The sequence below is a fragment of the Gallus gallus genome, chromosome Z (genome assembly GCF_016699485.2).
Source record: "Gallus gallus isolate bGalGal1 chromosome Z, bGalGal1.mat.broiler.GRCg7b, whole genome shotgun sequence".
In the NCBI taxonomy this organism is placed as follows: domain Eukaryota; kingdom Metazoa; phylum Chordata; class Aves; order Galliformes; family Phasianidae; genus Gallus; species Gallus gallus.
The window spans coordinates 66,788,938-66,812,506 of record NC_052572.1 but is presented as its reverse complement, the minus strand read 5'-3'; the positions used below and the strand labels follow the sequence as shown (position 1 = coordinate 66,812,506).

The following is a 23,569-nucleotide window of genomic DNA, read 5'->3' as shown; positions in this document are numbered from 1 at the left end:
TTGGTCAAGCAGGACCTGCCTTAGGTGAACCCATGCTGGCTGGGCCTGATCTCCTGGTTGTCCTGCACATGCAGTGTGATGTCCCTCAAGATGTTCTGCTCCATAACTAATGCCCTGATTTTGGTATTATAATCATAGAACTTTGCTCATTTGTTGCTTCAGCTAAAGTTAACCTGCAGTAAGGACTCTAGCAGCTGGTGCAAGTGATCACTTCCATCAGTACTATTGATCAAACCTACCTCAGGGTTGAGGTTGCTGACCAGTAAAACAGAATTTCCTGGAACACCTGGATTACTCATCCGTACAGATGCCACAGATGTGGTGACTGCAAGAAAAGAAAGTACTCCAGGTAGAGGTGAAATTGAAAGATTTGGAATTCTACTTACAGCATCACTTGATACATTTTAGAACACAATAGCAGACTAGGTTCTTCAAAAAATTTGATCTTCAATAAAAATAGTGTTTGTAAGTTATTAAGGTATTCCTAGTATCTGATTAATAAAGCAAAATGCAACTCCCCTCTAGTGATAAAGAAATATTGAGCCACAGCAGCAGATTCACTGAAAAGGGGATAGCAATTGCAGTCCAGAAATGAACAGAAATCAGCTAACACCAAAGTTTATCCTGTGCTAGAAAGGAAGAGATTGCTAAGTTTAGAAGACTACTTATTTCTCATTTTATATTTAGAAAAGAGGAGACTTCCCCTTTTACCTTTGAATGTCAAAGAAGACTTTCAATTCTTAGAACAATAGACACTTACAATTTCTTCTCTTACAGGTAATCTTTTTCAAAGCATTACATTTCTTCACTTATTAAATTAAAAATTATATCAACATATGGTTTTTTTTTTTATGATTATGGCAAGAACTTTTACAGAGTGCTATGATACACAAAGAGAACCAGAATGACTAAAATGTGTTCTGACTGCTACATTTAAAACACACTGCCTTTTTTTTTTTAAAAAAAAAAAAAAAACATTGAAGATGGAACATTACCAGCCCCTTGAGGAAAGTATGTGACCGGACCAATTCCACCAGTCCCTACATAGGGTTGGAAGATGATACCTTGGGACCCTAGTAATAGAAGATATCTAATTAAAACAGAGACTTTAACATTTCTGGAAAACAGAAGAGACTTCAGAAACGAGATTAGTATTCATTGAAGTTTAGACATCTGTGGTGCAGTGTTTGCTAAGTATATTTTTTGTTCATAAAACTGAAATACATTCTAGAAGTTTTCTGGAAGTAAATCATGCAATGTTTTACAATAATGAGATATCATTATTTCCTAGATATTAATGAGAAAGTATGTTATGAGACAGTTATGAGTAAGCTACATAATTAAACAACCAAAACCAGTCTGAGTTTCTGAATTCTAGTAGCTATTAAAGTAAATTTTTTTTTTCAAGCAGAAGCACCTTTCCAGTTTGCACAAATACATTAAAAAAAAACCAGCAGCTGCAGTTACAAGCATTAAACAGATTTGGAATATCAGTGTAGAAAGATCTTGCTTCAAAGGTGGCTCACTGGCTTTCACGATACTATGCGGAGTTAAGCACTATCTTGGGTAGCAAGTAAGGTTGTATTAGATGCAAGCTTAATTTCTGGATTCTGTCATATGTTAGCACTCTAGACTGTTGGCTTTTTATTTTAACAAATTGGGACACATATAATCAGTACATGAAACCTACAAATCTGGCGGTTTTAGTACTCAGACTTCCATCACTGACTAAAACAGCTATGCTCACTAACAAATGGTTGTCAATACAAATAATACAACACCACATGAAGTATCAGTTATGAATCACAATAACAACAAATGAAACAGACATTGTAGATCAAGTACTCATTAATATTGCATAATGTCACACCTCCTATTATCTGTAGTGTCAAAGCACCTTTAATATAAACAATGGAATACATTCATCACACCAAAGCAAGTCATTGTGTTCTTTATAATACTCCAGTGTGTGCACTATGCTGACAAGTTCTGGCAATAAGGATATGAATAAAGATATGAATCACATATTCACAATCCAAGAATGATAATGGAAACGTTAATGAAGAGCTAAAGAGCTTTCATTCTGCCAAATGAGATCTGCATGTTGCACACTGATATTAAAATCATACATGTAAAAGTAGTCAAACAGAACTAATGCAGAAAGATCCGGAACTCTTTGATGCATGTTGTATTTGTAGAATCATTTGCTTTACAGCTGGCAAGTAGCTTTGAAAGCGTACTCGTTCATGTACCTCTGCCCATGCTCAGTGGGTGAAGATCTTAAAATTCAAAACATTCATAAAATCTGCTTTCTTACAGTGCAGTATCTTAAAATTTTTAGTTTTACTATTACGATACCTTCAAGTCTACAGTAAAATTGGATGCATTATTCTGATACCTGCTTTATCATAGAATGGCTTGGTAGTTCTCCATCAAACCTGCCTGTGCTAGTAATAAAATAGGAAGCATAAGTACTGACATGACTCCCAATATCTTTTCATCATGTCATTCAGCTAAGTGTTACTTGAACACACATATTGCAACATAACACATTAATCTGATGATTTGCACTTATTATCAAAGTTGAATAAACACACATGTGCTGTTTATGCCAAAAAGCTTCTCCAAAGTCACTTCAAGCAGATAATGCTTCCTCTATGCTATGGAAGTTACTTCTAAAATTTACTAAAGGAATTTACTAAAATTTTCTTTTAGAAGGGAACTACAAAATATAATTGTAATATTTGTGTAATTCTCACAGTTTACTCCTTAGAGCAAGCAGTCATCCTAAAATATCAGCAAACAAGAGCTAGCATACTTTAAATCATGCATTTTCAAGTAGCTTTAGGGAATCAGTCAATTTTGAATGGCTGCCACTGACTTTTCTGATATGAAATGTTTATTATATTGCCTTACACGAATGATATAATTCCACACCATTCTAAAGATAAAGTTTTTTGATAATGCTTTTATTTTGGTCATCTGAATATATTCATATATTTGTTTATCTGAACAAGGTTTCATATACTCATTTATCTAAAATAGGATTTTCTGCTTTCCACACAAACTTTACTGAATCTAACAATCAAAATTATACATAAAATGTTCTTTTGTTTGTTTATTTTTAACAGAATCTATTATACAACCAGAGAATAAAACTCCTAGGAGTATGCAATGTAAAAAGCATAATGATCACACTGCATATTTATCACTAAAAATAAGGGCTCCTTACCAAAGGCAGCAATTATGGCTGGATCCAGGGGTAGTTGGCCATCAGCAGCTGGAAGGTCAAAGCGAGTGAAATCCCTGCTTTTCTCATTGTTGTACTTCACCTTAAGGCTTGTTAACTTGGAGAAATCAATATGCAGAGTGCAGCATGCATTGTAGATATTTCGGCCATTCAGAGCCTGGAAACAAATAGTTAAGTTTTCAGATACAAAACACTTTGTTGCAAACCTCCTTCCTAAGTTTATTTTTATCTGTATCAAAAAAGAGAAAAAAGTGCAAGTACCAGTAGATAAATATTCTACATCTTTCATCTTGAAGCTGAGTATAAAGGCAGCCCTGTTGGACTAGGCCCATTCCAGACAGCTCCAAAGCAGAAAGCACTGGTGGTGCCTTTGTGATAACATTTTTAAGAAAGGTTAAAAAAAAAAAAAAACCTGTACATCAGCTGTCAGAGGGAGGAGTAGGAAACATGGGAGAATCAACCCTGCAGGCCTCAAGGTCATTGCAGGAAGAGGGCATGATGTGCTCTATGTGCAGAACAGCAGCTGCCTGCAGCCAAGGAGAGGCCCATGGCAGAACAGGCTGTCCCCTGCAGCCTATGGGCACTGCATAGAGCAGATCTCCCCATACAGCTGTGGAGAAGCACCTGGTGCAGCAGTGGATGTGGCCTGGAGAGGTACAGAGGTGAGGTATAGAAGTGAGTTATACCACTGGAGATGGTATAACTCACACCCCCGCAGGAGCAGAGCCTGGGCTGTAGCTGTAGCTTGTGGAGATGAGCCTAGAGTGGAGAAAGAGCTGCATGCAGCCCATGGAGAAACCAGTTTGTTCCCGAATGACTACATGTCATCCTGGAGCAGTTCTTGAAGAACTACATCCTGTGGGAAGGGACTACAGTTCACATGCAGCCTTCATGTGGGACCATATTCCACAGGAGGGACCCCACACCGGAGCCAGGGGAAAAGTGCAGGGAGGAAGGAGCAGTTGAGAATAAGTGCTATGGACTGACCACAAATCCCATTTTGCACACACTTGTACTGCTTGCAGGAGGAGGAAGTAGTAGAAGAGACAGGAGTGAAACAGAACTTGAGAAGAGGTGTGAGAGGAAGGCGTTCCTAGTTTTGTTTTTAGTTCTCACTATCCATATCAATGTGAAATAAACTTATCTTCCTCAAGTTTAATCTGTTTTGCCCATGATAGTAACTGGCAAGTGATCTTGTTCTTATCTCAACTCACAAGCTTTTTTTTTAATCTTATTTTCTTCCTGTCCTGCTGAGGAGTGGAACTGAGAGAGCAGCTTGGTAGGCACCTAGGATTCCACCAGACAGCCATTCAGAGTTAACCCACTCTTCAGATTAATCCTCACTGAAAACAGTTTAGTTAGTTTGACAAGGAAAAGACTTTTTGACACAACCACAGCCACCACCAGTCTTCCCTACCAACAGCTCCAATCTTTGATTTGGTAGAGCCATGCAGATTTCCATCTGGGTACTATACACTTCCTTACATTTGATGGTAAGAGTACCATTCTTATAACTAGTGAGGGTTGTCAAAGTTATTCTAGTGCAACAAGACAGTTAGGAAGAAAAGAAGACAAAGTTAATGAGCAAGCTATCAGTAATGTTATGCATAATGGCCATTCTACCTGTGTGAGGAAAACACAGTGAAACAAACCAGCTGAGTACACGACACTTACCATTTTGGCATAATATGCATTCACTGGTTCAGCATATTGGATCAAGGCTTGAAACTGATTGTTTCTTGTAAAGGTGACAATCTTCAAGACAAATCCAAACTTAGAGAAAATCTGAGAAGAAAGAAATATGGACTTAAAAAATCCCAGCATTTTAATATTTAATATAAATTTTCTGAGACATATCTTTTGTAAGAACTGAACAGAAATTAAACTGAAACAAATTCTGATATCAGTTTAAAAAAGAAAAAAGAAAGAAGAAGATATAAAAATGGGGAAGAAGGAAAAAATTCCTCTAAAGAATCAGCAATGACTAATTCTAACAACTAAGAATACTAACTGAAAGAGATAAGACCAGCCTAAGGAGGCTTAAGTCCTGTGTCAAAGCTGTTATGAGAAGAGGACTTTCACATGTCAGATAGGAACTGCAAACTGTCAAGATACGTATACTTACAGCTTATATTTCAAGCAATTTCTGCAAATAGATGATCAAACAGCTCTCTTAAATAGTTAATGTGTCTACAAATTAATAACATAGATCCACTGTCCTAAATGGAAGACAAAGAAGGAAAGAAGCAAGACAAGCACTCACTTGAGACTCATCCTTTTATCGATTTGTAAATGTATCAATTTATAATTGAGTGGTGTTTGTTTTACTCCAAATGTAGGCATTGTAGTAAAGTTTTTAAAGGCTGAAATTTTGTGTAAGTATATATATATATACTTTATATATACACTATATATATATATATACAAACACATATATATACACACGTGTATATATATGTGTGTATGTAAGTATACACACACACACACACACTCAGAATAAGAGCATGTAATACACAAAACATTCACTACATGACATGATGACAGCTTCTGTGGCACTCATGGAGAGTGTGGCCAAAAGCGTAGCAAGGTTAAGACATATCACACAATGCAAAGAAATGATGGCAAAAGTAACAATGAAAGCAGAAAAGTGAGTTTTGAAAGCGCCAACAGTTTAAGAACAAAGTTCTAAAGCAATGAAAAGCAACAGGAAAGCAGAACCCCTACGAAAGTATTAATTCTAGAAGAGAAAGATACATAAGAGATAAGGACAAGCATCTCTTTCCAGCCTATTAGCCTTAAAGTCATGGAGTCACTGTTCTAAAACTTTGTGCCCAGTTTTCCAGGATTTTATGCTACAGTCATCATTTTCTGGTAGAAGACAGAACAGAAACCTTTTTTTCAAAGCAATTTAAAATTAGCTGTCAAGTTCCTGTTCATAAAACGATTCCCCTTAAGAAGGGTCTAAGTGCAGTTTCTAAATGTGGGCTTCCATGCATATTTCCACAAAAACAGACAGATATTTTTGAGATATACCTCTTCGTTTCTAAACCTAAACCCCACAGTTTTGTTTCTACAAATATGACACCAAGTATTCTGTTACTCACAATAGATATTTAAAGGTAGATTGTGAATAAACAACTAAATAAATACTCTATTTAACTGAAGTTTTGGATGCCAGCCTGCCTGTAAGTATATGATACTATACTTATCAGTGAAATTTTCTCATTTCCATTAATTTTCCACACTTACAAAGTTAGGTTTCTTTGCAGCACTGTAGCTATCTATCATGCACAAAGTGCTGCTTTAATTAGAGGACAATGTCCCTTATTATGAACTCCAATTAAGCTCCCTTTTCAAGTGTTACCTAATTTTCTAGACCTATTGCAAAAATAGTTAACTGAGGGTTATTGGACAACTCAAACACTGAAAAAAACACAATTTTGCTGCATGGAAGTAAATGTCAATCAGATAAAGGTAATATAATATGAATCTCTTCTTCCATTGTCTGCTTTGTCAATATCAACAACAACAAAACCCAACAGCAATAACAAAAAGCACATAAGGTTAGATCCAGGAGTTGCTGTTGCATGGTTAACTGTGCACTGCTATGCATTGATAATTAACTAATACATTATTCTGTGTACACTAATAAACAGTTGACATACAAGTTGTATGATGTATTATTGAGTACATAACACCTGAAGGTATAAACAAAAGTTTAGATCACAAAAATTCTGACTTCTAAGTGACAGCTAGTAGCATTCAAATTCATCCATGCTAGTTGGGGAGATAAAGAGAAAAAAATAAAGACGCAAGAGGACAAAGCAAATATTGATAATAAGCATTTGAGATGCTAAGTAGAACAGCAAAAACATCTTTGTTGAGACTGCTGCTCCTTATAAAAGATTGCTAATCATTTTAAACCATATTAACTCAGGAAAATCATATTAGGGGCATGTTCTCAGCTGCAAAGATTTACTGATATTTATAAAAGCTTCAAGTATGAAATTCTTTGCAATACTTGAAAGAAAAATATTGACAAATCCTTAATAACCACAAGCAGAAGTTACAGTAATGTCTCTCATAGCTATAGTCTACTACTATAGTTCTCAGTGGATGAAACAAGTGACACCCTAAGAGCTTATGATAATTTAAAATATTTGCCCAAGCAACTGTACTTGCATGTAGCATCCCTTGTGCCAAATTATAAAAGTGATTTTAAAATGCTAAAAAAAGAATGCAAACTTTAAAAAGTTACTGAGCATAAGGAGTACTAAGATAAGTCAAGAATTCACTAGCTCCTAGGCATAAATTCAAAGTAGCAATTTGAGTTTATTATTCCTTCCACAGAACTCTTGCTATGATTTCAACTAAGTTAAAGAACTATAAACCAAAGACGACACAAACAAAACTAAACAACCAAAAGAGAAAAAGTCATGAAAAGCCAACTAGGAAAGTCCTGTTCTATTTGATTTTTTTTATTATTATTATTTTTTTGAATAAGACCAATTCAAGCCTAGATCTCTAAGTTACAACAAATAATGTTGGAAGTGACAGTCCTTACTCAAGCTGAGTAATGCACAACAGAGGATCCGTAGGTACTTCAAAAAAAAAAAAAAACAAACCAAAAACCTATTTATAGTGGCAACAAAGAAACAGATTTTACTATTTGTTTTACTAATTCTTATTACCTGATACAGCACTTCTAGAGAGACAGGGTAGAACAGATTTTCAATAATGATTCGAAGAACAGAACTGTGACCTGGAGGGAGCCCACTTTCAGCAGCAAAAGTACTTGTAACACCCACGTTTCCACACTGCACGGTATTCACAACTTGCAATGCAGCTTGAGCACTCTGAAATCACAACACAGAAGAGACCACAATTAACTTACACACATACAAACTATTTATGTCTAAACAAAGATCTCTTACAAAGAAAAGCATATAAAATGCATTTACTGTGCAGTGTTTAAAAGCTGTATTCCTCCTTTGTAAATATCTATGGAAGTACAACAACATGGTAATGAATTTCCAACCAGTCAGTAAAGCACAAACTGCTTGGTTTGCTTTATTAGGATTTGATTTTCTTCAGGAATTGAGTTTTGGCAAACACAAGCTCAAAGGTGCACATCCTGTTCTTTTTCTTCCCAGAGCCAAAGTGTCAGCCACAAAATATAACACCCTTAAACTCACTTCTCAGACCACCTCACTGGAATTTGAGAAGTCTGTATACTCATTTTTGATGGACTTTTCTCAAAAAGATCATTGGATTACTTCTAAGAGCCTTGCAGAGAGACATTCCTTTCCCAACATAGCGTTGTGACTTGCAGCCATATCTCAGTAACACTCTTCTCTTGGAAGTTCAACTAAATATGACACAAGGCGTGGATGTCACCTGGTTTCATGTAAGCTTCCAGAATAGACTGTCCCTCAGAGCTGAGCCTAGATACTAAGACATCAGCAATTTAATGCTCGGTTGCTAAGCTAAGATCTCTAAAATTTAAATAAAAAACTCAAATGAAAAGGTCATAATTGAAAATATATATATATGTGTGTATATATATATATATATATATTTAAAATGTAGGCAATATTGTTTTTGTAGAAGGAGAAAGAAAATATCCTCTCATGTACTGAACAGAAAGTGATAAGAATAAAGTAGTCTCATTTGCAAACGTGTCATTTTTTTCCTGAGGCTGTTACCCAAACCACACCCTTGAAATGTGTTGCCTTATTTGTTTTTGCAATTAACAAACCAATCCAGCAAAGAGACAAATGACATTTACCAGACTGACAAGTTAGCAAGATTCCAGTGCCTTTCATGTTAGCGCAAGTTAAAGATGAGCATCGATGTTTGCTGTAATCCCCATATGCAGTATTAGTACAGAAAATAAACTGTTATCCAACCAATCACATCTCAGAACTTATTTAGGATACATTTATCTTTAAAAAAGCTCAAATGTAAAAGTGAAGCCCTATGTTTTTATGGGAGGCCTGCTACTATGTTACTGACACATTAACAAGAAAAAAAAAATAGTGGAAAGGGCTTACCGGAGAAGTCGTCGTTATTTTCTTTATCTTCTGAAGCTATTGAGATCTATCTTCTAATATTAAAACTTATGAATGGAAAAATGTTCTTTCAAAACATACTATAAGAAGTAGTTTTAAGTCATGCAGAGCATAAAGGCCACAGGAAAAAATGTCTCAGTATCTCAAGCCAATACAAGTCAGAGGCTTCCAAATAAATAAATAAAAGCACTAATAATACCCCAGATATAAAATCTTTAGAAGATAGACTTCACAGCATATTAAAAGAAAAAAAAAAAGTCATCAAGGCAAACTGACATGACCTCTTCTGAAGACAGCAAAATATCAACCTTTTGGAGCACCAAACCACTGAATCAGTTTGCTTTTACCATTGTACAGAAGCACACCGCAAGATTTCTTCTTCATGCATCTCTCACCCTCACTCCTCTCAGCAAGATGAGGGAGAGAAAACATGTCACACTGGAGCAGGAAGGAGCAGCAGAGAAAAAGCAATGCAAATTGACCACAACTTTCATCTCCTTTCTCCTGCACTGAATGGGAAGGGGAATAGGTAACAGTCAGCAGTGAAGAGAGCAGAAGTGAAAGGAAAGGCTTACAGGTAGAGGTGGCTTTCAGGCTGTGTAGGATTTTGGTTTTGTAGTTTGTTTTTTGTTCTTTTTCTCTTCAGTTCTCGCTATCCTGCTCCATTTCTAAAGGGCAAAAAATTAAGTTCATCTTTCTCAAGTTAAATATGCTTAATCTGTGATGGCAGCAAGTGAGCAATACCCCTGTCATTACCACAACCTATGAGTTTCTTCATCATATTTCTGTGGATGGAGAGAGTGTACCTGACAGACATTCAAGGTTTACATATTGCAGGCATAAAAACGTGTACTTGAAATCACAGTACCATGGTTACTTTTACAATAATGAAGTTGATGGCAAATCCATAGGCACTTCCTTAAGGTGTAATAAGCTGACCATAGAGATCACTATTACTGAGACAATCCTGCTACATTTTTCCTCTGAATCCTAATGTATTCAGCATATTACCACAGAAAACTGTTCATTTTTTAACTGCCAAGTTATGAGCTGAATCACTCAGAAGAATCCAGGAAGCACCAGAGCTATAAAGAGTAGAACATGCAACTGGATGCAGGAGAAGCAACATCCAAGACTAGCTCATTTTGACAGTAAAATGCTGCTAGGTGAGTTCAATTACTCACAGAATTGCTACGTCAAGGATATCTCAAGCTCCTTCAGTTTTTAATAATGCTAATTAACAAATGCTCATTAAAAAAGTATTATTAATGTCAAATTTCTACTAGAAACCTCATCCAGAAGTCCAATTAGAGAGCAATTAGTCTTCAGAATATCTGCCTCTGGGAATATCCCTTAGTTAGTCCTTCCCCAGCTGTTCAATACTGAACGTAACAATGATCACACTAGCACTGTAAAATACAAATAAAACATTAAACATAGGGATTTTTTTAAAAAAATTACATACTTCCCATTCCAACTGATAAATTCATCATTTAAGAGCTTGTTTTTATATAGTTCTAGGCATTGAGGGATATTACGAATGTCAGCTTGCACAAAGGGCACAAGTAACAATATAATATGTCCGTCAATGAAGCATGGGCATGTAGTTTCTAGGGATCAAAATCCTGACATTATATGAGTATTATTAGTACAAATTACAGCAGTTTCAGATAAATGAAGCTAAGCCTTTATCTTGCATTAAGATCCACTTAAAAGGGCAGAGAGTATTCTCAGTCATTGCAAACTGAATCTGTAATTAGACACTTGCCCATCTCCTACTAAACCTCCTCAGCAGAAGTTCCCAATCTTTTCCTTATACAGAAGGTGTGTTCTTTCAAACTGAAGGCACAATCATCCTATGACAAAAGCTCTTTCACACTGTTAGCCTTCAAGATCCCTGATACAGGGCTCTGCCAGACAAAAATTTACATTTGACAAATATCATTAGCAAAACAGTAACTCATCATCTTATTTTTAAGGACAGGAAGTTATTTAGAAAAGCTTCATGGAACTGTTTGGAAATTACAAAGTGATTCCTTCTGACATTACATGCAAGAAAACAAAAAGATATGTCAATGTTGAAAAATAAAACACTTGTCTTGTTGGCAGTCTGTGTTTTATATAAGAAAATAATACTAGTAGATGTAGAGGTAACTGTTTCAAGACATAATATGCCCTCTAGAAAACAAATATGATTATATAGCTATTTGCTGAGAATTTATCACCAGTTGTACGAAAAAGGAGTTTAAGAAACAAAGATCAGCATATATGAGAAAGAAGTTATAGATAATAATTCCCATGTACCAACACTTTTGATATATTTGAAAACAGAAAAACAATTTTGCAGCAGTCTTGACTATTTATCAACTGGTCGGAACAGAGAGCTCTGAAGAATTCACTAATTTTATCTGTTAATTCCCAGAAAAAGTATGAAGCTCTTACAATCTACAAAGAGAGAGACCCAGAAGCACTTCTTCCTTCATATTTCATTGTTTGATTTAGAACTTGTGGTTGAAAAGCAAAAAGTCATTTTCTGTTCAGGCATTTGCATTTTTGCAGGAATATATAAGCATAATGCTTCCACCCCAAGAATAGAAGAGTGTATTTAACTGAAGCTCTGGAGCAGAATGGGGCAAAACAAATGACTCCTCAGCACTGAATATAAACTGGGAGATTCCCAGAAGTAGGGAACTTCTTTTGCAGCAGGTAATATACACTACTGTAACTATATCACATCTCACAGGAGAGAGAAATGAGATTCTCCTGAAAAAGTTTAGTAGAACTTGAAGAAAAAGTCCACCAGACGAAAACACAATTAATAGATTTGCTCTTTCAGAAACGTACATTCAATGTCAGCTGACAGACATAATAGAATGACTCCTTTCTAGTTTGTTTTCTAATTGAGCACAGCCTCAGTCTCACTTTACGTAAGCAAGACAGTGCATCCCAAGCCTCTGACCAGCTGAAAATGCAATAAAAAAAATATTTTGGTTGGAAGGTACCTTAAGAGATTGTCCAGTCCAATACGCTTGCTTCAAAGAAGTCACCTAGCTTAGATTGGTTACGACTGTTTCCAGTTAAGTTTCAAATGCCTCCAAGGCTGGACACTCCATAACATCTCTGAGTAACACATTCCAATGTTTGGCCATGCTTAAAATAAAAAGCTTTTTGTTTGCTTGCTTTTTAAATTTCAGTGCATTTTTCTGTATTTGAATTTATGAACATGGACTCTTTTCAGTGATGCTCAGTGACAAGAAAAGAGGCTGTCTCCATGTCACTCCACCCCAGGTATTTGAACACGTTGATAAGATACCCCTGATTTCTCCTCCCCAGGCTGAAAAAACCCAGTTCTCTCTGCACCTGTATGACATATACTCCAGTTCCTTAACTACCTTCATGGCCTTTTGCTGGACTTACTCCACTATCTCTATGTCTTTCTTGTATTGAGGAGTCCAGAACTGGACTCCATATTTGTGCCTCACCAGTGCTGAGTAGAGAAGAGTCACTCCCCATCAGAAAGCAGTACTCTGCTCTCTGCAGCTGAGGATGCTGTTGGCCTTCTTTGCTGGAAGGACACATTGTTGCCTTACGGCAAAGTTGGGGTCCATGAGCAAACACAGATCATTCTGTAGGCTAGCTAGCTGCTTTCCAACCAGTTGGTCCCGACACATAATTGTTGCCCAGGTCTACTCCTTTCCAAGTGCAGGAGTTAGCATTTTCCTTTGTTGAACTTAATCAGATTCTCATCAGTCCATTTCTCCAGCTTGTCTAGTTTCCTCTCAACAACAAGCAGCGCAACCATCTGGGATGTTAAACACTCCTCCCGGTTCTGCATTATCCACATGCTTATTATCCACATGCTTATTATCAACATGCTGATGATGTGTCCCATGTTATCATCCATGATGTAAATGGAGATCACAGAATCACAGGGTTTGGAAGGGACTCCAAGTCCAATCCCCCTACTGAAACAGGTTGCACAGGAAAGCAACCAGGTGGCTTTAGGCTATCTCCAGAGAAGGAGACCACAATCTCTCCAGGCAGACTGATCCCGTGCTCTGTCACCCTCAAAGTAAAGCAGCTCTTCCTCTTGCTCAGATGGAACGTCCTGAGTTCAGCTTGTACATGTTACCCTTTGTCCTTGGACGCCACTGAAAAGAGCCATCCACTTGACTACCTCCCTGTAGTTACTACTACTGTAGTTACACTGATAAGATCCCGCCTCAGTCTTTCCTCAAGGCTGAGCAGCCCCAGATCTTTCAACCTTTCCTCATACATGGAATGCTCCATCTCCTCAACCACCTTTACGGCCCTCTGCTGGACTCTCCCCAGCAGTTCCCTGTCTTTCTTGACCTGGGGAGCCAAGACATAGACACAGAAATATTTCAGACGTGGCCTCATCAGGGCAGAGTGGAGGATCACTTCCCTCACTCTGCTGGCCATGTTCTTTCTAATGCTCACCAGAATACCACTGGCTTTCTTGGCCACAATGGCACACTGCTGGCTCATGGTCAGTCAGTTATGGCATCTATCTGCATATTAAAATAACATCCCTATATTCCTCCAGGGTCACCTGGACATGCTTAAGCCTCTCCTATGCCTCCTTTTTATTGAGTTCTGCCAGGAAACGCTTGTTCATCCATGCAGGCTTCCTGCTCCCTTCACTGGACTTCCTGGCCATCAGGACGGCCGTTCTTGAACTTGAGCTCCTACACAGTAATTTTAGAAGTACCAAGTCCCTTTCTGAAAGAACTTTCTGTTTAGATTACAACTGACAAAAAAAAAAAATCTATTATAATATCACCATTAATGTAGTATTAATAGAAAATAGTCTATTTACTAATGTAAGTCATGTATAATTCTATCTTACTAAATGAAAATATCATACTTACAGCCTGACTAGGGAGACTGTCAGTCTTAAGTTCTCTGTGGTTGGAATACTGAACATACACAGGCTGATTGTGGATGTGAGGTATAGCGGTAGAGCAGTAGTTCACCATACTAACAGCATTTTCCTCAGAAGCCATTTCCAAAAAAGCCTACAATAGAATTATAACAGTATTCAACATTGTTTTGTTTACAGGAAAGAACAAAACATCAAACCTTAAGTTATTCCTAATTCCACTCTCACTAGAAAAAGATCACGTGAAAGTATAGCGCTGCATTAAGAGGGGCTCATTTATGCAAGTCTGTGGGGATATTTGTTTTGAATCTCCTAATAGACTTATACATTTTAAGTACAATATATTATTAAAGGAGAGTTGGAGTAAGTATGACGTATGGGAAGACATGCTAATAAAAAAATCATTGCTAATGAATTTATTAGAATCCTGAATTAAAGCATTATTGCTTAGGTTGCAAATGCATACACTGATTGAAGCAGTAGGAAGGGGACACCAAATATGGTTCCTGCACAGTATTAACCCAGTCCAGTGCTGTAGACAATTTCTGAATGAATGCCTATTATTTTTAGGATTTCAGTGTTTATTCATGATGTAAATTACCCATCACCTAAAAGGATTTGGAAAAAACCTATTTATTTCACATAAAAAAATAATCTCCATGTTAATTATTCTATCAAGCAGGTCATTTCAAGACAGCTGTCAACAGAAATAGTGGCAAAGTACTTCTTGATCAGCATATGTTCTTATATAAGATGTATCTAATGTTTATGACTAATGTCAACAAGTTTCTAGATCATTATGTAATCAGAAAATGTATGAAAAGAAATGAATACCAAGACATTTCTCCAACTGTGAAAAAATGAAAATTTTGAGCCATAAATGAAATACTTATCACTGCAATCATTTCAGTCAAATGCAGTACCAAAAGCATTAGAGCAATGAATGACATCAGCAGGCCTGCTGTTATAATTGTTACCTGACTTTTTCCTCTTAAAATCAATACATTGGTTACTTTGCCAAAAGGGAGACCTAATGAAATGACATCTGCTTCAGTGGCATTATCTGGAATTTGACGAAGATGAAGGACACGAGAAGGTAAGCATGGCAATCTCCCTCCTTTTAATTTCTTGTTGTCATTCCCACCACCTAAAGTGTTTTAGGAAAGAAATGGACAAACAAATAAGACAAACTTATTATGCAGTATAAATGCCAAAACCTAAATGGGAGAAACTGCTATCTCAGTACCGACATTAACTGTTCTCTACAGCCTTTTGAATTCTAAGAAAGGTCAGCTCATACATAAACCACTGACAGTTTAAAAAGGTTCCCTTCACCTGCTCCAAATCTCCACAATAAGTGTGAGGTCCTTCTGCTTTCCTTTCCTTTTTCCTTCTCTTTCATTTCCCTGTCTTCTCTTGGTTTTTGTTTGAAGTCTTGCAACTGGAGATGCTAGTAACTTCTTTCCAAACATACATGAAAGATATTTACATTTAATAATACAAAAGAGGGGCAAGTTATTACTAACTGGGAGGTAATACATTCATTATTTTATTACCAACTTATCTTCCTGAATCGTTAGTTCCTCAGCCAGACTTAGCTGCTACCTCAAATAATTAACAACAACAACAAAAAGCATTAAAGAAAGTCTGCTGCCCCATGCGACTAAGTTTAAAGGAATTCCCTTGGAAAAGGATGCACAGCAGTGAAGCGTGAAATCCATGCAGATTATAAAGCCATCCACTTTGGCAAGTAGTTTTTTTGTTTGTTTGCTTTTTTTTTTTTTTTTTTTGCCTATTTGAATCCTGTAACAGGTAAATGACCAACAGTTACTTTCCAAGGGATTCACAGCCCTTGAGAGCACTTTTAAGCAGAACACCACAACTAAAATTGGCATATTGTTCTAGAGGGTATCACAATGGAGTAATAACTGTTAAAGTAATAAAAATGAAATTAACCAGCCAATCTACAGATCCTAGTAATAGATACTCCTAGAGGAAGATACAGAGGTATAAGAGATTTGAAAAAATATCCCAAAACATGAGGGAAGACAGCATATTGGTAACTGAATTTAAGTCTAACTGTGTACTAATGAGATACACTGTTTTTTGTTTTGTTTTCCTCCTATTTACGTACTACAAACAGCTTTACTCCAGCAAAAGAGAGAGAGAAGCTTAACATCTCATCTGTTGCATCTGTCATTTCACAGATCCACAAAAGATTAGGAACAAATATCTGTATGAGTTTAGCAAGTTATTTCAGATTTTCTTCTAAATGTTGCTGCAGTCTAAAGCTGAGAAGTGTTTCACCCAGATTTTTTTATGCATGAGGAAAGGTAATCAATACCTGTATAATGTAAGAGTTTGTTACACCTTGCTTTATCCATCAAGAAATTTTAAATGCTACTGTATGCTCTCTGTGCCTTCTAGAAAACATGAAAAAGTGGCAAGCTTGCTGGGGAGGAGATTTTAAGACAAAGATAAATATACTAAACATGTATCAGTGCAAAGCCAGGACAGGGTTGACTAGTCAACCCCAATGATCTGATTGTTAAATGTAGTTATAAGGTTCAAAAAGGACAGGAAATCCTTGACTTTACTAAGCTGGGTACTGCTTGACTAAATAAAGCAGCAAATGAAACCTAACAAAGATATTGCATTTAAGATAAGTGTCTCTTGCAATAGTGACATCTTGTGGGTTCTGAATCATTACTGAAGGTGACAAGATGGAACTAGGTAGCAAGCAAAGCATTATCTCTCTGCATCTTGCCTGTTACAGGAGTTCACTGATCAGGCATTCAGTCAAAAAGGACAGTGCTTAACTTAACAATTTCAGCCTGCATATGGGCAGTGTACATCATCCATTTATTATCTTCCCCATTAGCAAGTACACGTTAATGACTAACATCTTAACATCATAAGTGTATTTTCTGTAATGCTGTAAGTACACTAAGTTTTGTGGAATTTGAGTTAAGTCACTAAATTAATAACAAAAGCTAACCCTCCTTCCATCCAAACACAAAGTCCTCAGCATATTTTAAACCACACTTCTTTCTCTAGCTATTTTCTGATTTGGATCTTGATAATCCACTTGGATTTATTGGCACCTAAACCTCAAAATGGGTTCTGTATTCTTCAAAGCATGCCCAGGGCCATCACCTCTTCACAATTACACACTCAATTGGGTAAAAACAGAAAATAAATATTCATAAGAGAAGCCTTCAAACAAAATTAAATTAGGGTCGAGTATTACAAACAAAAGCTCATTACAATCATGATTCATGACTGTATAAATGTATTTTCCAAGTGAATAACCTCAGATTGAGAAATGCAAAGAGATTCTAGATAAATGATCCATTACATGTAAGAAATTCCACAGTTGAGACTGTCACATTAGGTAAAGAGCTTCATCTCAACAAAGTTTATTAAAAGAAGTAGAGTCATCAGTGAGAACTAGGCTTTTTCTGGACTTACTAGGAGCCAAAAACATCCATCTTATTTTACAGATCAATAGCATTTAGAAACCATGGAAGTCACTATAAAGTATCAGTGATTACACTGATAATTAATAAAAGCCTAATGAACTAAATACAAATTTATATTCCTTGCTAGCTGGCATTTTCTTAGAAAAAATACTATCTACGCAGGCCTGAAATATCTTTCAGCTATTAAATTACTGAATTATAGACTTACGCTGTTTCACAACAAGCAGAAGCCTCTGGATGTCATACCAAATCAATTAATAGAACTATGAACAATCCAACATGTGCAAATAAGAAATAGAAAAGAAGAATATTCAGATTAGTTCCTTTGTCTCTCCCTTAATCTTATTTCCCATAGGAAACGTAGCAAACAGCTCTTAAATGCTTATGAAGAGGTTGTTTGCTCTGTCCCTTGCACCCCTACAATGTCAAATACTGATGGGAAATTGTCTATGTCACAAGCTAGTTAACTGTAAGTAATATTAGTTAATTTCTGCAACCATGGGCCACAAATACTTCAAGCCCACATAAAAAGAAAATATTTCTAAAGGAAATAGTCCCAGCCTTCTCCCACATTCAGTTTTTTGCTTGACTTAAAATTTCAGGTACTGGAATACAGTTACTGCATCTTTCTCAACACATGGAGCAAAATCTTTTTTGGGTGGTAATATTAGTTCCATATGAAGAAACCATAGCAGTGGTTTGACTTTGAGCCACAAATCACTTTAATATAATCAGTCTTCTTACCCTGTCTTTCACCTGAATTTCCCACCATCTCTCAAAGAAACCCACTGTGTTGAAGAACAATCTGTACGTATACATGGTGAATCACACTAAAGAACCATCTGATAAAGAAAAGAAGAAATACAGATACTTTTTTCTACTGCTTCTCTTCCAAAATAAAATAAAAGCCCTGCCATTCATCTCTGTCCATTGAGAGTTCATTTGGGGACATGAACCAGCAGAAAAACAGCTGCAAAATATATCATTGGACTGTCTGTGCTGCTGCTCAAGAAATCCTAGAAGTAGGGTAGAAAGCATGAAAAAGAACGTTTAAGGGAACCAACTCAAATGTTTATCACAAATCCATACAACATGCCCTATACTCCACTAAACAGAGACCAGTACAAGGTATTCATCTTCCGACTCTGTAGCCCAGACTGTACTGAACACTTTAGAAGAAATTCCTTTAAGTGTCCAACTATAGAAAAATGGAGCAGTTGTTAGAGAATCTCCTCAGAAGGCTACTAGCCTGATCACGATTATACAAAATTGGTATTTCTTGGCTTATCCCAACAAGTCACTTTATGAGCTCCTCAATACTGCAACTGAACAAAACTGGGTAGACTCCAGTGCCTCTACTGTTTGAGTCACCTTACACAGTTCAGGACTGGTGAGGATGCTAACTGTGACAATTAAGAACTAACTAACTAAATAAAAATACAGAGAAAATACAAACATTGCTGAAGAACTGTGATAAAAATATATTTTTCCTATATGTACCTTTAGCTGGAGTAGAATTGCTCACAGTAAGAGGCTTTCCACTGACACTAGAAGAAAGCAGATTGTCAGGTCCATGCTGAAAAATAAAAGACAGGTTTACCAGTAAAAGCTGTTACAGAAAAAAAAAGCCTGATTAAAAAAAAACCTTAACAACCCCTTCCCAAGAACATCTCCTTTCTATGCATACTATCTGCTATTGCTGTGAATTTATTTTTCAGAACAGTGCTAACCATACAACAGTTCATTCTATCTCATTATGTTAGTGAGCGAGTTCAGACATGTTACACTTATTCTCTCATTATTTATCTTACTATAGTTCATGTTTTAAAAGATCAGCAAATGTTTACTAAACGAAATTAGCTGGTAACAGGCTCTGAGACTGTGTTCAACATGGCGTCCAGATAAAATAAACAAACACATAGCCACACTGATCAGCAGTTGTGCTGACCTGAAAACACTGATTTGTGACATTTCCAATATACCTGTAACAGTTTTTTTAAACTTAGTCATCAGCCAAAGGATCTGATGGTGGATCACCCATTCTTATAAAAAAAATGAAGTAGTGAAAAGTACATTCTTTAAGAATATAGAGAATGTGTCACTCTACCCACTAACAGGAAAGAGCTTCAGCAACACAGATTATTAGTCCAAAAATGCCAAATCCAACATGCCAAATTTAACTGGCAACGGAGCACTAATTTTACCCATTAGGTTTACTCCACTATGCCAGTCAAGCAACCCCTTTTTCACATCACAGTTCTTCAAAATGCCAGAAAGGTACTTCCTAAGACAATTAATGTCCTTGATATTTACAGTACACTGTTCTGTAAGAGTATTTACATGAACAAGTTGAGACAAAGGAAGATAATCTAGAAAATGGAGTAACCAGATCCAGAAAGCACATCGCCACCAGGTTGGAAGAGACCCTTAAGATCACCTAGTTCCAACCCCCCTCCTGCTATAGGCAGGGACACCTCCCTCTAGACCAGGTTGCTCACAGCCCCATCCAGCCTGGTCTTGAATGCCTACAGGGGGGGGAGCATCCACAGCATTGCTGGGGAACTTGTTCCAATGTCTCACCACCCTCACAGTGAAGAATTTCTTTTTAATATCTAGTCTAGAGGTACCCTCTTCCAGTTTAAAGCCATTTCCCCTCATCCAGTTGCTACATGCCCTTATAAAAAGTCCCTCCCCAGCTTTCCTATGGTCCCCATTCAGGTACTGGAAAGCCACTATAAGATCTCCTTGGAGCCTTCTCTTCCCCAGTCCTTGTGTGGGAGCTGCTCCAGCGCTCTGACAATCCCTGCAGCCCTCCTCTGGACCCATTCCAACAGCTCCATGTCCATCCTATGCGGGGGACCCCAGAATTGGACACAGTACTTCAAGTAGGGCCTAGGAAGGTCATTCGCAACCAAATGCTCTATCTAGGTTAGGGTAGTGAAAAGATTTCTCAGGCAAAGTTAGCTGCTCACAGGACATCACAAGTGTTAGAGTGGGAATTAAAACAAGACTCTGTTCATCCCTCCCTGGCAGCAGAAAATACATTTGAATCAAGAAACCACGTCTTAACAGTACAAATGCAACATCTAATACAGCAAGCACTGAGAAATAATTTACAAAAAAAAAGAAGAGATAAAAAAATATAGAAAACATTTTAAAAGAATTCTAATTATTTTTCACTTGCCCCCAATTAAATCTGTTTCCAATAAAAATATAAGCTAATGTAAGGAGCAGCTTATTTAGTTGAGAAATACAGTACACTGTATATCATACAGCCCAACTCATATTTATTTGCATGGCCATGCTTTAACTTTGTAACTGTTTGTGGATGAAATAATTGCTGGATTTCCAATAATCTCATATTCTGTTTGGTTACATGCTGGAATTTAATTAACACTCAAAACCAGTATTAATTTTTAGTTATTACATGTATCTTGAGTATGCAAACACCACGGCACTGAACTTTTAAGTAGCATATTTTGCCTGTAGAATACTGCTATAACTTCAGTTGATGGGTTTTTTTTAGCTTATTGTTTTAAAATTAGTGTTTATTCGACAGAATAAATAGCTGCATTTTTTTTTTTTTTTTTTAAGAAGGCTGAATCAAAAGTTGGTGTCTCAGCATGACAACCTCCAGCATCAGGAGCCTTTACAGAGCATCTTGCAGCTACTCTGAGGTTTCATTACAAACTCTGGCATCAAACACACCTATGATTATTTTAACAAATCAAGTTAATTTGAAGGATTTAATATACATTCTTACTTTTTCATATTTAATCTTAAATGAGCTGATATAAAAAAATATGCAGAAGGATTTTTCAGGACAAAATAATTTCCCAAAACCTTACATTTTAAAAGGCTTTCACAACTGATTCAACTCAGGACTCGAATAAGTATCTTCAGTATCTTCAGCCAGACACCAGAACCTAATATTTTAACAAACTATTTAGAACTTACGCAGAAATTAAGGAAGTGTGTAAAGGCAGGATTTTCACAAATCAGAGTAAGTTGTCTAAGGATTAGCCTACAAATGAGAAAAATCTAAGACTATGCACTATTAGATATACATATTTCACAGAATTTACAGTGCACAACAAATAAACAAAAAGGTCTGCTTTCAACTAAAATTTTACTGCTTCCAATACAAAGGAAGAATCAACAACTTACAGCCTTAGATGCTTTGCAGGTATGGCACATGAAATTGCAACTGGAATGTTTGATGCTGACTTTTGGGCAAAATTCTTAGATGGCTCCCACAGAAAATATCAACTTTCAGGGTTTAAAACACCAAGAAGAACAGACAGGCCTTCATAACAAATCACAAAGGGCATAACTCATTATAAAAGATAATACAGAAAGTCTGTAAATCAAACAATCTTCCTCTTAAAGATATTTCAGCCCTCTCAGAACAAGTTTAAGCATATTATATGCAACCTTCTTAATAAATGTGCATCCATTGTAGGCCATTCCAGGAATACAACCTCCTCTAGTGTGGAATTCTACATTGCTTGTGGAATTGTGCTGCAAACCAGATCAAGGAAACAATTCCAAGTTATCAACACGTGTGCACACAGACATACAAAATAACTCAGGCATAGAATGAACTGCTCCAGAAAGAGGGACTAATCATTCCATTGGAAAGTATAATCACAACGTTCAGTGGTGACATGTGCCTGTACCTGAGCAGATCCATCATTGAACCAGCATCTGCTAACACAGCTGCATATGTTCTACCTGTTCTCTGACAGCCATTAACTTAGGAATACAGGTAGCCATGGCAATGAAAGCTCTCATAACCCACGAGGTCATCACCTTGTCAACTATTTTACTTGATCTAATAAAGGTGTTGAGTCTCTTACAATATAGGAAACAGTCATCATAACAAATGTTTAATTATCTTCATATCATCAATTTGACACAAGAAAGATTTTATAATAAGTGTACTTGAGACTGCACTTGGGTTTTTGTAAACAAAGCAAACAATGATGTGTTAAATTAAGCTGTTACAGAACAATTGGCCTGAGAGAGCCATACTGATTCCACAGTCCTTACAACAAAACTTGGTTTCTCACATCCACAATGTTTTTTATTATGCTATTATCTGAATACTCCACTGAAACGCTGTTCTGATGTATAACTGTCTGTCCTAATACTGAATCATATACCTACTCACACACAGTTACAGTGTATTTACTTATTACACTGTTCTACCTACAAGAGTGTGCTATAGAAGAACTCCTATCAACAAACCTTTTGCAGACAGATGACCAACCTACTTCTCAAGTACAAGAACATCACAAAGACGATGTTCTACATTTTGTCCTGTACTCAACCACGCAGCTGATCAGCTTTCTCAGTCACTGTCTGAAACAAAAATCAAACCCAGTGTGGAAACATTCTAGAAGAATGCAAGGATTGACACAGTTCTCCTGTAAGCTGAAGCACAACACGCAAGCGTTGGGGTTAGTCTGGAGAAGGAAGGAAAGGAGAAGATATTTTCTTCAGTGTCCTCCTCCATATTCATAAACAAGTCTACAAAGGGATGACAGAATTCAAGTTCCCAAATTCAGTCCCTCTCCCTTTCCCAGAAAGCACTGAAAGAAATACTTTGAAACATAAAGTATGATGTAGGACAAAGACCTAAACACTGCTCCAGTAAAAAGACAAGTGTTAGAAATGACTACACAAAAAGTTACTTTGCTCTAGGTATTATGCTACAAATTCTTATTAAGTCTTTCTGTTGAGGTTCAGCAGTCTTGCCAGTACTCCAGCTTTCTCTCTCTGTACACAAGTTTTCAGCTGCCTTACTTTTAGTTAATTGCTGTTTAGAAACTCCAGCTGAGAACCTAGTCAGAGCAACCAA

The 23,569-nt window shown here is 36.7% G+C and overlaps 1 protein-coding gene across 12 annotated transcripts in view; it reads right to left on the bottom strand.

Annotated features, from left to right (window-relative positions):
• The window catches only part of PTBP3 (polypyrimidine tract binding protein 3), a 54,825-nt gene that overhangs the window by 12,637 nt on the left and 18,619 nt on the right, over positions 1-23,569 (bottom strand). For 8 of the 12 annotated variants that reach the window (XM_015280703.4, XM_424912.8, XM_046905810.1 and 5 more), the window contains 8 exons: positions 19,207-19,282; positions 15,202-15,371; positions 14,214-14,360; positions 7,942-8,106; positions 4,925-5,035; positions 3,233-3,407; positions 996-1,073; positions 240-325 (listed from right to left, as the gene is read on the bottom strand). In XM_015280703.4, coding sequence (XP_015136189.1) covers positions 240-325; positions 996-1,073; positions 3,233-3,407; positions 4,925-5,035; positions 7,942-8,106; positions 14,214-14,360; positions 15,202-15,371; positions 19,207-19,282 — 1,008 coding nt within the window. Of the gene's footprint in view, positions 1-239; positions 326-995; positions 1,074-3,232; positions 3,408-4,924; positions 5,036-7,941; positions 8,107-14,213; positions 14,361-15,201; positions 15,372-15,559; positions 15,685-19,206; positions 19,283-23,569 lie in introns of all 12 variants that reach the window. The other 4 variants (XM_025144918.2, XM_046905809.1, XM_004949517.5 and 1 more) reach the window with 3 other exon arrangements.